Raw genomic sequence first — 16,868 nt, forward strand, 5'->3', positions numbered from 1 at the left:
GTGTCTTAGATGGTGACTCTAAACTCCCTTCTGTGTGTGTGTCTGATTACCTTATGATAGGCTGGCAACCCCATTCAAGATGTACTCTGCCTCATACCCTGTGTTTCTGTGATGGGCCCCAGAGCACAAAGAGTCTGTATTGAACAAGGGTTATTGATTATGGATAGATGGATGGATGGATGGATTACACACACCCACACAATGTCTACAACCGCTTGTCCCGAGCGGGATCGCGCCGAGCCAGAGCCTAACCCAGCAAGACAAGGTGCAAGGCTGAAGGGGGAGGAGACACACCCAGGACAGGATACCAGCCCGCCGCAAGGCACCCCAAGCGGGACTCGAACCCCAGTAGATGGATTGTTGTTCTACAATATGACTCAATTTCAATCATCGCTTTAGCATTTACTGCTCCTTTTGAATATTATTGATTTAACCTAGATAGAAATAAAGAGTGAGACCCTCAGAAAACCATCTGGCAGTAAAAATTATACCACTCACTAAGCACTGCATATGATAGATAGGGTCTATCCTTTTCTGTTCTTCTCAATACTGTCAAAGTCCTTGAACATGAACCAAGTACAACCACTACCACACATACTGTGCTCACGTTTTCTGTCGACATACCTTGGAGATTTTTCCAAGTGGAAAGTGCCATATAACCTCCTGGACTACCAGACAGTAATGAAAAAGCAGGAAATTGCAGCTGACGCCCCCAAAAGGAGCTGTATGTATTCGTAGCACTTGCTGACACAGTGTTTTTGATGGCGCTCAACCAGTGCTTCTTTAAACTCAAAGCAATGCTTTATGCAGTGTAATTTCACCTTGGCTTTATATAAGGAAGTTTCATTTTTGCATATTTAGACAGATGACGTTGATTGATAGCCCTTTCCACTTTATGAAATTCAACCCAAGCTCAGCTCAGGGCTTTTATGTTCATGTTTTAATTTAAAAGGGAAGTGTAACATTGTTTGTTAATAAGGCGGTGCTCCAAAATGTAAGCGTACCATATGTTGTCCTTGCCCTTAGTGGTAAGACTCTTGTTTTGGATCTGCTTGGAATGAGACTTGGTCTTCACGGTGTACTGTTTCCGTGGAAATGCACCAACTGAGGAATCTCCCAGACAGCAGTGTAATTATTCTGAAATCATGTGAAACAACTGCACCCAGGTGGACTCCAGTCAAGTAATTACATGACTTGGAGAAGAGAGTTGGATACTTCAGAGGATACTTATGTGTTAATAATAATAATAATAATATTTATGCAATTATTTTTAATAGATTTTTAAAAAATAGTTTTTTTTCACTTTGGCATTATAGAGGACTGTTTATGGAAGAGTGAACAAAATTCTCAATTAAATATATTCTGATTCTATTATGTAATGATAAAATGTGGGGGAAAAAAAAGGTCCATGGGGGCGTGTGTGTCTGTGTTTTCATACTTCTTATAGGCACCTTGCCGTGTAATGAGTAACGTTCTGGTTTCAGTGGAACCAATCTGGAGCACAGATGTTTTGTTTATCACTTTCTGATGGTCATGATAATAACCATAACGTGATGGGTGGGGTGGCACGGCGGCACAGTGAGTAGCACTGCTGTCTCACAGCGCCTGGGTAATGCGAGAGGATGTGGGTTCCATCCCCACTCAGTCTGTGTGGAGTTTGCATGCTCTGCGTGGGTTTCCTCCTACAGTCCAAAGACATGCTGTTCAGGTTCCCCATAATGTGTGAGTGACACAGAGAGAGTGTGTTCCACTGATGTATGGATGAGTGACCCATTATAAGTAGTGTATCTTGTAGTGTAAATCACCTTGGTGAATAAGCTGTGTGGGCTAATAAAACTACACAGACTTCACTAGAAGTCACTTTGGAGGAAAGTGTCTGCTAAATAAATAAATGTAATGATAAATAAGGAACTGCTGGAGACTTCAGCACTCATTCCTCTTCACTGACTCTTTTGCTGGGTAGACATGCATAGCAGCTATTTTGGTTTTTGCAAGTGTGATACAGTTGTTTTTTTGTGTAGGGGTCACAGCAGGTTCACGAAATTCTGATTTGCTCCAGACCTCTGTCTGTTTGTGTCTTGAGCATCACTGATCTGGCTGGACTTCATCCTCAATCTTCTTCTGTCCCATGCCGTTCTGCAGACTCCATTAATTCATATACAGTGTTGTCAAAATAAATTTACTTCCTTAAAAACACTGAGGCATAGTTTTCATGTTTGCTCATTGTTTGAACAGGAGTTTTTTTTTTTTTTTTTTTTGCAGATTTGGCTTAATCCTTAAAGCCGACAGAGTCACAGACAGAAAATGTTTAGCAGCTCAATCCTTCTTTCGATAAATGTTTAGTACATGACTTATTGAAGTTAAGTCTTTTCCCTACATAGACATTAGGATTTTTTATGTGTTTTCTTCATTTTCTGTCTGTGTTCACACACATGGATATTTCACAGCAAATTCCAGATATTAAAAGTTGTGATACTGTTTGGAATTTATTAAGCACAAGGGTACCAGACGTCTGATGTACAAGTTTTGATAATTGTTAAAATGATTGAAATATGTAACTTGACATGTCTTTAAAATATTTACATTTTCTTGTGCTATTTGCATTGAATGTGTTAGTGGTGCGATATTGTGTTTTATTTTTAATTAATTTTAAGCTAAATATTTAAAGCACAGCTGTTATGTAACATTTGTCAACATAATAATGCATAAATCTTTCTGAAGTGTGATGTGCTGTTTGTGCAGCACCTGAGATGAGTTTTTTTTTCTTTCTTTCTTTGTCACAGGTCAGCTTCTGGGTGGTGCGAGAGATACTAACGGCACAAACCCTGAAGATCCGTGCTGAAATCCTGAGTCATTTTGTGAAAATCGCGAAGGTGGGTGAAGTGCTGAATCGTGTGCCTTATGTGCCTCAGGTCCGAGGAAGGGTGAAAGGAGCTCTTCTTTGGAGAACTGCAGGGCATTGATTCTGCTCACACCTACAGGCAGTATTATCTGGTCTGCTCTGGCCTTGCCTAACTTGGCCTGGAAAGCTCAGTCAGCTTTCAGTTACAGCGAATGTGACTTGATTTTCTGACTCCATTTTAATGGGTTTTATTTGGCCTGTGATCAAACCCAAGTCCTACTCCCTGCCCAACCCCTGGCAGCTTTGAGTTCTCAACGAAGAGAAGTCTGCTTGTGCTCCAGAGGTTGGCGTGATGGTTCTACCCATCTCACTTGGGTGGTTTCAACACAGATGTCAGTCAGTGATCTCCAAGTAACGGATCATTGTAATAGATTTGTCCCTACGGAGGATCTGCATCAACAAGGGTACCTGACGAAGGCCTGGCCGAAGTCCCCCCTACGCTCCAGGAGTTGAAAGATTCAAAATGCAGTGGATACCCTATTTTCAAACTTTCGAGGAACACATTCTTGTGACAGACTTTTTTCAGAAATATTTAGCATTTATTTTTGCATAAGCAAAACTAGCATACTCATTAAATTTGCAGTCTAAAGCTTTGTCCTTAGATACAGAAGGTTAGTAAGTCTTGCCTTAAGTTTTTCAAAAACCTTGTTCTAGCTCTAGCCACAGTTTTATTTTATTTTCGTATTTAAAATTTGTCACAGGTGTATCTGGCAGGGGACTCAGATCATGCACGAGTCATCCCGGCTCACCAAAGGAAGGGTTTTGCCTTGTCTCTGCTAATTGCTCAGTGGGAGAGAGAGAGAAGGCTGCTCTCTTCCTATATGAAAAGACTCAATGCTGTTTCCTTCCCTGTGGAGCTGTCTGGATTGCTAACATCTACATTGTGTTTAGCAGACTCTTTTCTCCAAAACAACATAGAACTCAGATTAAACAAAAGTTGATGAACAACAGAGAGATACAGATGCAGGAGCACCATTCTGAAGTACAGTCACTTAGTCCAATATTACAACTTTCACTGCTCTGTGTTACATTTGACTTACAAACTTTTTGAGTAATGAAACAACCCTTGGTTCCAATTAAGTCTGAGGCCCTCGGAACACCGTGATCTGAATTAGATAGTTAAACCCAAATCAAGACCTTACTCAGTGCACAGAGCTGCCCCTACCAGTAAACCTTGAGGACCGAATGGTTTTACAGTTCCGCAGATTGCCTCAATGTTGCATCCGAAATCTGACAGGACTACCAAGTTTGTCCCATTTTTTTTCTGAAGAAAAATATCTTGGTAGATAATAAAGTAAGTCACAAGAGAATTTGTATTACCTATGCATTATAACAAATGCAAGGTCACTTGGGTAAAATTGCAGAGTACCACAGTGACACGATGAATTTGTGCCATGGCCAAGCATTGCATAAAATGATGACAAAAGAAAAGAGGTTACAGATGTTTTAAGTGGTTGTGAAATATATTGGGGAAAATTGCAGTTTTCAGATTTTTCCCATCTGGACAATTATGGAAAAACAGAAAACGCTCTTCTCGAATAATGGAATCTGCAAAACAATCCAGTAATTTTGCTTTGCTTCATTGGAAATGAGAAGCACAACATTTCTGGTTTTCAGCACGGTGTCGTTCTGAAGTCCAAACCAAAACAACCAAAGTATCATACATTTGTCAGGGTCATAACTTAACAGTCCTTGCAGGTTCCTACTTTTTCTCTTTAATTAAAAGTCACTGTCAGCCTCCAGTTTTGACTGCCCGGGTCAATTAAACGAGAAAAATTTTTGCGCTTTATTTTACAAGGTAGCTGCCATCGTAATGTCAAACATCTGAGTTTCTCGCAAAGATTTGTTGGCTTCATCATTGATGGAAATAAAATCTGGAGAGTTTATGTGATAGATCGGCTCTGAAAATAAATGAGCTGCTTTTCGTATTGGACGGCGCAATGTTAAATAGGTAGTTCTGGTGCCTCGCAGGTTCTGGGCTGCAGGTTTAGATGGAGGTTCAAATCCGACTTGGTCTGTGTGAAGTTTGCATGGGTTTTGGCCAGGTGCTCTTGTTTCCTCCCGCAATTCGGTGACATGTTCCAGTGGAACTGGTGACTCTACATTTCACTTAGTGTGTGTCCGTGTGTGTCTGTCCTGTGTTGGATGCATCCTGCTCACTGATATCTGTAGCACAGTTAGGTTTGATGGCATTTCATGAAAATCCCCCTTGGAAACCCCATGGCCTTTGCACTAACAAAAAGCAGGCCTGGAAGTGTAGGACGTGAGGGAGAATGACTGCAGTTCATGTTGCACTAAGAAACCTTATTGATTTAAATCGCATGTTCCCTAAATGCCTGTGTTCCTGCATCTCACACAATAAAAGTGAAACCGTATCATAACATAGCATAGCGTAATGGTTAGAGTCGGAAGGTCGAGGTATGAAATGCACCCTTACCCTTGAGCAAGGTACTTAGCCTGAATTGCTCCAGCAAAAATTGCCACCTGTGTAAATGGCTCAATTGTTGTACGTGGCTTAGTATATAAACCTCACACTGTACTTTGGACAAAGTCGTCAAAGAAATCTGAATAATGTGCCAAATCACAAATGTCGTTAAATGTCACTTTCATGGCAAAGGGTTTGCTTTGGGTTGCCCTTTCGAAATATAAATATATTAAACTGAAAAATGCCCTGTGAAAGTTCTGCCTCAAAACAGATGGATGAAGTTCTTGCAGTTTTTCCCCTTTGTTAGCACTTAATTCCGCACTTATTGTTTGATATGCAACATAAAAGTATATGCTCAGATCAGAATACCCCAAATGAACACTGAATGCTTGCGTGTAACTTTATTTTTTTTTGATCCAGCCCACGAGTAGCTGCGGGTGCTTGTGTGCAAACGGAGTGATGGTGAAAGCAGGCCTGTCGTTGACAAAAACAAAATGTTCCCGTTGGCCCACGGCCACTGGGACGAGCAGAGCCGCAGAGCACGCGCTGGAAAGAGTGCCGCGGCTAAGGCTTGACATTATGGGTCGGAGCTCTCAGAAGGTACAAGCAATTAAAAGATGATAATAATAAAAACAAAACTTCCCGGGTTGGGGGATGGTTTAGCTCTTGGGGATAGCGCACAGCTTTGAACAGGGCAACGGAAACACACGTCAGGTTCCCCTCTTGTCTTTTCGCTAATTAGCGGTAAAAGGTTAAATCCAGATTTGTCTGTTCCGCTCGCTGGCTATAGTAGTTTGGACAGGACCAATCCCATTTCTGGCTAACAGGGAGCTCTGCCCTCGGGTGACCCTAGACCCAGGAATGGAAGTGATGGAACTCTCCAGAACTATGTGCGTTTCAGCAGTGCCAGGAGTTCAATGCTCTCGTTAAAATATTCAGGTTTTCTGCACAGTGTGTCTTTTTTTTTCTGGGAAAAAAAAAAAATACAAAAGGTCACCATCATTTTGATTCAATGACCTTTCCGTTTGACCTTCTGATGTTTGAATATGACGACACTGTTCTGATAAGAAATCAAGTTCTTCTGAAAGGTCACCACTGATCTGTCTCTTTCTGGAAAATTTCCGGAAAATTCACTGTTATTGTCTCTCAGCAAACGTGGTTTAGAAGCTAATTTATTAACTTGTATTTCTTGTCGTTTCCAATCACTGTTTACCCCCATGCTTGGGAAAAATCATCGGTTCGGTTCAGCATTGTTTACACATGGTTTTGTCTTTCAATTAAGACACATGAAGTTTTGACAGTTATGTAAATAATGGCTGGCAACTAAGATTTAATAGTATATCCCAACTGCAGTCATCATTAAATAGCCTTGTCCATCACAGTCAAGGATAATTCATAGAGTAATGCTGCTACTGTTTTTTTTTTTTTTTTTTGTGTACACCAAGCTGAAGGAAAATCCTCACATGGTTTTGAAAATTAATTAACAGTATTAATTGTAATATTAATTATTCACAACACCCCATATAAAACAGCAGCTAGTCACAGCCATATTGCTCAAAAGGAGACCGGGTTAAAGTCTGATATTCAATGCCAATTGGTAGTTCATGCTAACTGGTGATCGTGATTTTTCCATTAAGGGTACGTTGTTACCCCATTTCACGTTTCAGCACAGGAGCCCAACAGAACAACGTTGGAGTAGAATGTAAGTGACCTTAGTGTTTATTCCTCGCAGAAACTCCTGGAACTGAACAACCTGCATTCGCTCGTGTCTGTGGTGTCCGCCTTGCAAAGCGCTCCCATCTTCAGACTCAGCAAGACTTGGGCGGTAAGAGTTCAGTTCAATTTTCTTCAATTTAATTCATCATTCATTATCAAGTGTTCTTCTCACTAAGGTGACACAGAGTGCTGGACAAAATTGCTGTGACAAAAGTGCTGGCAATACACAATAGCTGCATAGTTAGCTATTAGGATAAGCCAGCTGGCAACTAATGAGAGCAAAATTAAAAAGTCCCACTGCATGGAAAGGGGTTCAAATGGGGACACAGCGGTCCCAATCAGCCTTCAATTCCTTTTACCCTGTATCTCTGCTATGCTTTTTTGTATTTATAAATATTTCATTTTGGTTGACTGGTCATGCATGTGAAGCTTGACAGTTTATCTGTAAGACTCTTCCAACAGTAAACAGCTTAATATTTCACAATGGTGTTCAGAAATATGTGAATTGTTTTTACTGATATTTAGTCATAAAATGTTTAGCTATGGTTGTGAATATTTGAAATGAAAAACTGAGAAACTCTCCTGCTTTTCCTGGTGTGAAACCCCCCCCCCCCCATGTGAGTGGTCAAAACAACACTGTATAGTTACACTGCTACATAGCAGATAGAAATGATAAACTCACACCATGATGATGGATTACACTGATGTGAGTTTGCATCAAATGTAAGCTCACTGCCCTGTCAAACTGAGGTTGCATTGGTATAGCATTGTAATGCTAATGTAATGCACAGGTTGTATTTTATATGAGATGCATGTCACTTTGGAGAAAAGCGTCTGCTAAATGAATAAATGTTAATGTATAGACTTGTAGAGTATAGAGAATAGAGTTTTTATGTGCCTCCTCTGTCATCTTTCATCCTTTTTTATACACACACACACACATCAGCTGAACCGCTTGTCCCATACGGGGTCGCGGGGAGCCGGAGCCTAACCCGGCAACACAGGGCGTAAGGGGACACACCTAGAACGGGACGCCAGTCCGTCACAAGGCACCCCAAGCGGGACTTGAACCCCAGACCCACCAGAGAGCAGGACAAGGGCCAACCCATTGTGCCACCGCGCCCCCCTCTCTCCTTTTTTATAGCCCATTTTTAATATAGTGGTTTCCTTTTTAAATGCATTCAAGTTAACTAAAGGTTTCTATATGTACAGATATATGTCACAAACAGATTCATGACTCAGTGTAACTTGTACGAGTGGTATGTATGAAGTAACTAGAAATTTTACTCAAGGAACCATCTTATGGGCCAGTTTTTCCCTCAAATTCTGCTGACTTAATATACTAGAGGTTCCAAAATGTACGTCCACTGTACCTCTGGTAGGATTTAAAATAAAGATCACAAACCGTGCTTATTCTGTCTGCACGGTTAATATCTACGTTCTGAAGGACCACACGTGAAATGCTTGGGAGGTAAGACTGCCAAACCTTGGTCGCTGCTAAGACTGCATCACAAGAGCCCATCTTGGATGTCATTCTTAGCTCATGGTTTCCACTGGCCTTTTTTCATCCACAGAACAGAACTCAATGGTTAATTATTGTGATGGGAACACTGAGCATCAAAGATTGACTCGGTCTTTTTACGTGAGATCAACAGCCTGGATTTCATCAGATTCCTTCTATGACGGCAGCAATGAGAGGATAATTCACAAGCCAACCATAAGGATTCCACTTCTGATGAGTTTCCCATGTGAAATCCCTCTCCCCTTGTAAAAGATGCTTAGGTTGGCCACGGATCATTCTTATTTTACCTACTCTGCTATAAAAGGCCTTTTCTGTCTTTATGGCAGTCAGGGGATATAAGAGGTTAATGCAACCTAAGAAGGGAAGTTAATGGATGTGTGAAGGATTTGAGTGCAAAGTGACTATTCAGAAGTTTTTGTGTGGGTAGGAGATGGATGGGTGCTCGAGACGGCAGCTCAGTTTTAGAGGAAGATACTAGTGTTACATCCGCAGGCCTCTCATTTGGCTAAAAAAGCAACAAGAAAATGGTTAATGCTTCTGTTTGTACCCTAGATCTGACACCCCCAGATGTGACTTTCATAGTGGGAACACTGGGGGTTGCAGCTGGAAACAACCACATAAGACAGTAAAACTTTATTTTTTTTATTAAATAAAAGCCCCTTTTTTTTATTATTTAATGTTAATGAATTTCCCAGAGTGCAGTTTGCATTGACATTTCCGGCTGTGGGGAATTTGTAGTCGTGGATCACGATTCACGTGACTTTTGAAGATTTTTTTTTTTGAAAGCCTCCAGTTGGCCTGAGCAGCCAGCTTCCCTGGAGGAGTATTCTTCAACCTTGGAGAGTCGTGTTAGACCAGGATAAGCAGTTTCCACACTGTAGCACCCGCTGCTGTTTGGCAACCTCTCCACTTCAGCTGCCCATGTCTCAGGCAAAAAAAGGGCAGCCAGTTCACCCAGTGGTGTAGATAATGTATCTACGACAATTGCACTCTCACCGTCATTTGGTGAGGGAAAATAACAAGATTTGACTTCCCACAAAGCCTCTGGGTAGATGGGTTGGCATGGAAGCCAGTGGCCATTATATTCTGAACAACTGGTGCATGATTGTTTCTGACTGGCCCTCGCTTTACTGTGGTTTTAGCCCTGGCATCCAAATCCTTCGCACCACTGGGGAAGGCTCAGATTTTCTGTGGCTACATCAGTCTGCTCGCCGACAGAGATGAAATATGCAGGTTTTGTCTTGCCACACAGCTGTTCGTAGCGAGTCTGTGCTACTGTTCAGCACTCCTGTTAATTTATCCATGTCAGATGCAAGGTCAGATTACTTCGGTATATGTATATTCCAGGAATCCGGTCTTTGATGTGATGGATTATAATGAGGCTTTGTACCTAAGCCTTAGGGCTTTCCTCATGGCTGACTCAGTCCTTTCTCTCTGAGGGTGAACGGGGTAAAAGGTGTACACTAACAGAAAGGTCTCCAACATGGTTTCAGTACATTATCCCTTAATTTTGTTTTATTTTGTTACTTGGGTGACAGTTAGGTATCAAAAGCATGGTTTCTTAGGCATCCAAGTTATCCATTTAAGAGTACCTTACATTTATTCCATTTTATCCAAGCTGTCCATTGTACTAATCTTACTGGATCAGTCCAGGATAAGGACCCTGGATTTTGTTCTAGTAAAGAAGGGAGTCCAGATCAATTCCTTCAGGTACCATCAAGCCCATAGTTTTAGTCACTATGCTAACCACCAGCCATATTTTTATTTTATGATTTTTGCTTAACCGCTGCATCGTAAGATCCATATGGCAGTCAGTCATGTCTTCAAAAAAATAAGTAGTCCTCTTAAATTCATATCACAAATTGTAACACCAAGAGGGGAAAGAAATCACTCTGCTTTTATTATCTCCTGCCAAACACCAATCTGCACTGTGTGTTTTTCTGCCACTGTGTATTTTCCTTTGGCCACATTGCAAAAAAGTCTTCTAGTCACTTTCGATCTGTGCCCCTTAAGGAGTAGTTAAGCAGAGGTGAGTCTGGCTGCATCACAAAGAATGGACTCATTTCTTTTGGCCCACAGTCCAGGGCAAGCTCATTTAAAGGCAATGATGACTTGAGCATAGCCAACCCACCTTCAACAGCAGGGGATTCTGGGAGGATCAGTAGGAAAGAAACAAGACCTCACGATGCTGTAATATGGATAGCTGGTGTTGGGTGCGTTTTTGCAAATGGATTTGCTTGCACTATGCTCTCCCACTGTCTTCAGTTGCAATGTTGTTGATGACCCCCAGTGTAACAGATTGTGTCATAATCCAGTTTCCATGTTCAGAACTTCTCAAAATCTAACTTCCCATGAAAGCTGCTCTGACCACTGTTGGACCTCATCTCTGGGGGTCATTTATCCATGTACAAACTAAAATTTTGCAGCCAGACCTGCTCCTGAGAGAAACCTTTCTATGCATGGTCTTATCCTTGTATAGTCGAACAGGGAATGCAACCCTTGGCCATGCCAACGAGAGCCTCCACATCACAGAGAGGCTAGTGAAATAAATATTCCTTCCTTGTAAATACGGCTGTGCTTTTCATCGCTCTTACCCTACGAAATGCAAAGGAAATTACTCAATACTGGACTTTTTTATGGTGCATTGCCCAAGAAGCACATGAGGAGGCTCAGGTTTAACTGTGCCTGGCTTGTACCCTGTCCTGGAATATTCAGCAGGTTTGGGTTGCAGTTGGTCTTACAAAAGTGTGTGTTTTTTTTTTTTTTTATTATATAAAGTTAAGCGCTCAACAGAGTGTGCTGTAATATCTGTCCTTCCACCACCAGCAGAGATTTATAGTTGTAATAATCTGCATTGCAGGGGGTATGACCATAAGAGTCATATAATAGCATGTGTCATTTGCTCCATCCCTTTAAAAATAAGCGCATAACTCTGACCCTTAGGGCTGTTACAAGTGTGCAGGTACTTTCAAAATGAGCAGCAAGTTAGACTGTAGGTGTTAATGCTAAATATACCAATGGTGACTGTATTTTTCTCATTTCATCACACTTCAGTCTTTAGCGCTTGGTAGGCTGCTGTTTTTGCTGAAGAAGTTGTCAAGCTAGAGGATCTGTTTTATGATCAATATAACAGTATTTTAATGTTAGATTTATCACACCATACATTTTGAGAGCACTGTTTAGGGAAGAGACACTGACTTTTTTTTCTCGTATTTACTGTTAGGCTGAATATGAGTATAGTGTATGACAACACAATGCTGTGGCCCATTGTTGACCTTGCCGATTCACAATCCCTTCATACTGTCCTTCAGGGTTTACATAAAGTTGAAAATTTCTCAACTAGTTTTTTATGCTTTTTCTATGTTGTTTCCAGGCAACAAATGTTCTTGGATGCTCACTTTCCTCCATACATGCATGTCTGGCAATAACATTAAAAGTGTGTGATCATAATAGTTTTACTTTGAAATGTATCTGTTGTCCATGGAAATGAGAAATCCTTCAAATCTCTGCAATAATCATTGTTTCCTTTTTCATATAAACCATGTTTAACATCTTAAGTGTGTAATAAAGTTCAAATTAAGAAATACTGTTGAAAATAAACTGTCAGTGGGGTGCATATTTATTTTTCTGTTAGTCATTTTCAATGATTTTTCACCCCACTATTCCAGTTATATCATATATAAAGGTTTTCTACAAACATTTGTTTGGAGTCATGGTGTTTTGCATTTGTTAAAACTAGATTTTGTGAAACACCATTTTCCTTAGAGGGCCTTTTTCTCTTTCATGCCTCATGCATTTGGCTATTTCTACTTCTTTTCCTTTAAGAGGTGTTAAACATGAGCAGCTGATGAAAACACACTAACTCGAGACATTTTTTTTCTGCTCTAAATATTTTGTGTTACATGAAACGCAGTACGCTAATACAAACATCTTTTTCGTCTGAGGGTGGCTGTCTGCTGAAATAATTCAACTAATATAAATGAGTTCAAGGACTATTTTTTGGTGTTACTTCTGGCAAATGGACAAATCAGAGCCGTGTTCCACGGTGCCTGGATATTACTCTCATGAAAAGCACCTGTCTGCCCGTCCTGTTGTAGATTTATGTTTCTGACATTTTTGTAGATATGTTGAGGCCGTCTCTCTTCTTTCCATGCCAAACCTGGCACTGCCAAAGTTCAGCTCCGAAAGCCCTGTTGTGCTTAGAGTTGTGCAGTCAGAAGGTCATGGGTTCAGATCTTGCTCTTGCTGTACTACTCTTAATCAGTGTATTTACCCTGAATTAGAATGGCAAAAATTGTCCATCTATATGGGGAAATCATTGTAACATTCTAATTGTACAAACTTTACACATTAAGTTGCCTTCTGAAAAACATTTGTTATGAAATGGTTTTTGGTTCATCATGATTGGCATGTCTCAGGGCAGGGACTTGATTTAAAAATTGTCTGTTCATGCAGTAAACTGATTCTTCCTCCTTCTTCTTATTAGAAAATTATTCTGATTAGCGGTGCCCTTGTTCCTTTCTTGTTTTGCTGTGTTCACCTGTACAGTGTTCATGCAAATGAATGCAACCTAATGAAAGTAATTGAAAAAATAAATAAAATGGTAACAGAGGGGAAAAAAAAGACCTGTGGGTTCCAACCAGAAGGTTCTTCACCAAATTTACCTCTGAGGTTTTATCTCAATGTTTGCACCTTGAAATGCACAGAAGGGAATATGATGGGAATGGGAATATAAGAAGGGAATTTAAAGACTATTCAAAAGTTTTGAATAGCTGGAAACTTGTTTATTTTTTTCTATTATTGGCACTGTTTTATATGAGTGTGAGTTTCTGTAAATACTTAAAGAATGAAAATAGTAGTGTCTCTAAATCTTGGATTCATAAAAATAACCTCTCATTGCCTGTATAATATCTTAACAAACTTTGGCATTCGGTTAAGAAGTTTCAGCAGGTTTTCTTAAAGTTTTGACTGGTTTTCTGTGGGCTTATAGGCTGAAAATTGTCCCTCCACTGTACCAGATGTGGGAAAAGCCACTGTTGATGTGTACAGTATTCATAAGTGCTTTATTCATTCCAAGTGCTGGAGTAGGGACAGCTGGTAACGCATGGGGTTAGAGCTGCTGCCTTCGGAATCAAAGATAGCAAGTTTGAATCTCACCTCCTGCTGTAGTATCCTTCAGCAAGGTACTTAACCCTAAATTGCTCTAGTAAAAAAAAATTCCCCACTTCTATAAATGGGTAATTGTAGGGAAGTTAGCATTGTAAGTTGCTATAGAGAAAAGTGTCAGCTAAATGACTATGCTGACAATGTGCAATTGAAGGAGCCCAGTATTAGTGCTGGGTGGTTTCCTTCATGGGTCATTGCGCTCCATTCTGCCCATAGTCTTGTTCTTCAGAGCTCAGGAAACCCTATTTGCTCCCTGCTGTAGGGCGACGATATTTTCAGCATCACAATTATTCCACAGGATACAGATGGCTGCGGTGCTAAGTGAAATCAGTTGAAGCTAACCCTGGTAGCAGTTGCATGCATGTGTGTGGGTTTGCACATGTGGGATAGCAGATGTGCAGAAGCTCCAAGGCGCTCCCGGTGGCCATGGCAGCATCCAGATTCCAGGGATATTAGTTAAAAAGGAGCGCCTGTGTTTGTTTGTCATTTATTACCGGACTGCTCACTCATTGGCTAGCACCGCTGAACTGGGCATTGATTTCCCACCCTGGCGGGCACGGAGCAGGTGAAGTAGCCGTACTGCATGACATATGACTCATGTGAGCCGCAGAAGCACACGGGAAAAGATTGGATTTCAGATATTTTCTTTCTACGCGCCAATATAAAGTTTGCTTAGCAGTGCAGTACCGCGTGGCGACTTGGATCCGCTCAGCCGATGGATCAACTACACAGACAGAACGCGGGTGCCCCAGGACTTTGGGGAAAAAAAGACCCTTTCCAAAGACCCTTTCCCTCACATAAATGTGAGATCGGTTCAGACAGAGAAGGGTGTGGAGGGAGTTGCAGTTCTGCTCTCGTTGCTTTAAAAGAGACTTGGCAGTGGAAGCGATGCCCTGTCGGGCTGGAGAGCAGGAGGCTCTTGGAGGCTGTGCTTCTATGACTTTCTGACCGAGGAGACTTTAGGGTGGACCTCAAAATGGGATGGGGGACAGGGAGTTTGTCGTTTTTTAACTTTCAATAAGTAAGTGATTGATAAGTGAAGAACTGGCACCTGAAATCCCCTGTGGGATAATTGCATTACAAAATCACGAGTGTGCAGATTATCCCAAAAGCAGTACAGCACTTAAGGGCCAAAATTACACTCGAACCCAACCCTCTACTGTCATTTGTACCTCAAGGGCCTCGGGGATGTCAGGGATCCTGGGAGAATTACCTCCTCGTCCTTTTCTCACACGAAAACTTCTTCCGAAGTGCTTTCTAAGCACTATCACAAACCGAAGAGGGCCTTGAACAGCTTCCAGTGGAAACTTGTTTATGATGCATTTTTAGTACTTAAACTTTGTATGTTTAGTGTTTGAGGTCAACAAAGCTCCAGCAACACCAGTGTGACCCATTTGTCTCTGAAGCTGCAGGGTCTATTTGACGTTTTGGATTACAGAAGGTTGTGGGGCTCTACATGAGTGTGGGAACCCCCCTTTTTTTCCATGCCGCCGTTTCCATCGCCTGGGTAGTCATCTGAACGGACGCAGCCTGGTTGCATGGCTGTGGTGAGTGTTTTGTGGACTTGTGCTGGGTTTGTGGTTCAGACAAACCCACTCTCCCTGGATGTTCGATAGCAGCGGGTTTCTCCTCTGCCTTTGCTCGAGAAGCTGGGCTGCTTAGTTGGGCAGGAAAAACCACCCATGGATAGAGGGGGGTGTTCCCGGTTGGCTCTCCCTCTGTCTGTCGCTTTCTCTGAGTATTTATCTGTCTCCACTCGTTGATCTGAGTTACAAATGATATTTCACATAGGAGGCATTCATGTAAAACTGCTCGTTCTGTTGCCTGATAATGTCGTCAGCGGTAAGAAACAGGAAAAAAAGAGAACTGTTTAGACAATTGAGTCATTAAAGATCAATGAAAAGATGATCTAAAAGAGCAAGAAATTATTTAAGTTGTACGGACTACAATACTGCACACCTGTGTTGGATAGAAATCTTTTTTATTTTCTTAAACATATAAACATTGTTATGATTGATGAAGTTCTGCATCCCTTACTTAGAATCATCGCATCACAGCATCGTCGCGTAAATGTTCTACGGAATATTTTTCCTTGAGTCAGCCAACTGTCAGGACCATTTCCACTCACCCTCAGACACATCGCAGAGCAGAAACTGCAGAAATGACTGTTCATATAAAATCCGGAGCTATGGCTTGATGATCAGTGGCAGAGAATGAAAGGAGAAACGCAACAAGGGGCAGCTCACTTCAGCCAGACCGTTTGTGAATGTCGTCTGTTTCCAATTTAGAGTTGCTGGAGGACTAGTAGCAAACAGCATCAGCACACCTTTCATACCTCAAAACTAGGTGTTTATATCTGTTAATAATCATAAAGCTGTTATAGTTAAACGGTTATTGCTTTTGGATCCTGGATTCGAATTCTGTAGATGCATGAAAGTCACGCATGTGGTCCACAAAGGCTTTTTGTTTTAGTGTTGCCTTTATCTTTTTTATACTCTAATGGATGTTTATGAGTGTAGTGCATTCCTACAAACTATTAGATACGTTGTTGTGAATTGGCATTAGTGACCATTAATTTAAACTGGAAAAATTATAATGTGTTGCACATTAAGTTGCAATAATAAGCAAAAAAAACATTCAATCAGTGCTGTAAACGCTGTCATTCTCCCTTCTTTTTAAATTTGTCCCATCTCCTCCTTGCTCTCACAGAGAGCTGCATATTAATTTGTTAATATTGGATTAATATTCACACTTTTTGTGAATGATAAAGTAATGTATTTGATCACTACCCTGAGTTTTTGCAGACTTGGTCTCTCTCTGATATTGCCCAAGACAGCATGTACCACACTTTTAAATTTATTTTCATAAAAACACGAATGGAATAATAGGTCTATTATGCTACTTAATTATCCATAACACTCATTCATGAAATGAAGAAAACACTACATAAATTTGTGACGTCGGAGGGGGGCGTATGTGGTCTCACGGCTACTGAGAACTGAAATATGGGACAAGGAGGCCCATGTGGCAACTCTGATGTAGCTGGTGCGCTCTTTGCCTATTCCTCCTACATATTTCATAGCTCATAATAGCAAAAGCTTATATATCTGGGTGTCGGAAAGCATGGTATTGGCGTA

At 41.1% G+C, this 16,868-nt stretch overlaps 1 protein-coding gene across 2 annotated transcripts in view; it reads left to right on the forward strand.

Annotated features, from left to right (window-relative positions):
* Nucleotides 1-16,868, forward strand: part of ralgps1 (Ral GEF with PH domain and SH3 binding motif 1) — a 147,903-nt gene that overhangs the window by 54,809 nt on the left and 76,226 nt on the right. For both annotated transcript variants that reach the window (XM_029259572.1, XM_018758380.1), the window contains exons 7-8: nucleotides 2,784-2,873; nucleotides 7,060-7,152. In XM_029259572.1, the coding sequence (XP_029115405.1) occupies nucleotides 2,784-2,873; nucleotides 7,060-7,152 (183 nt within the window). The remainder of the gene's footprint in view (nucleotides 1-2,783; nucleotides 2,874-7,059; nucleotides 7,153-16,868) is intronic.

Source organism: Scleropages formosus, chromosome 17 (assembly GCF_900964775.1).
Source record: "Scleropages formosus chromosome 17, fSclFor1.1, whole genome shotgun sequence".
NCBI classification, from domain to species: domain Eukaryota; kingdom Metazoa; phylum Chordata; class Actinopteri; order Osteoglossiformes; family Osteoglossidae; genus Scleropages; species Scleropages formosus.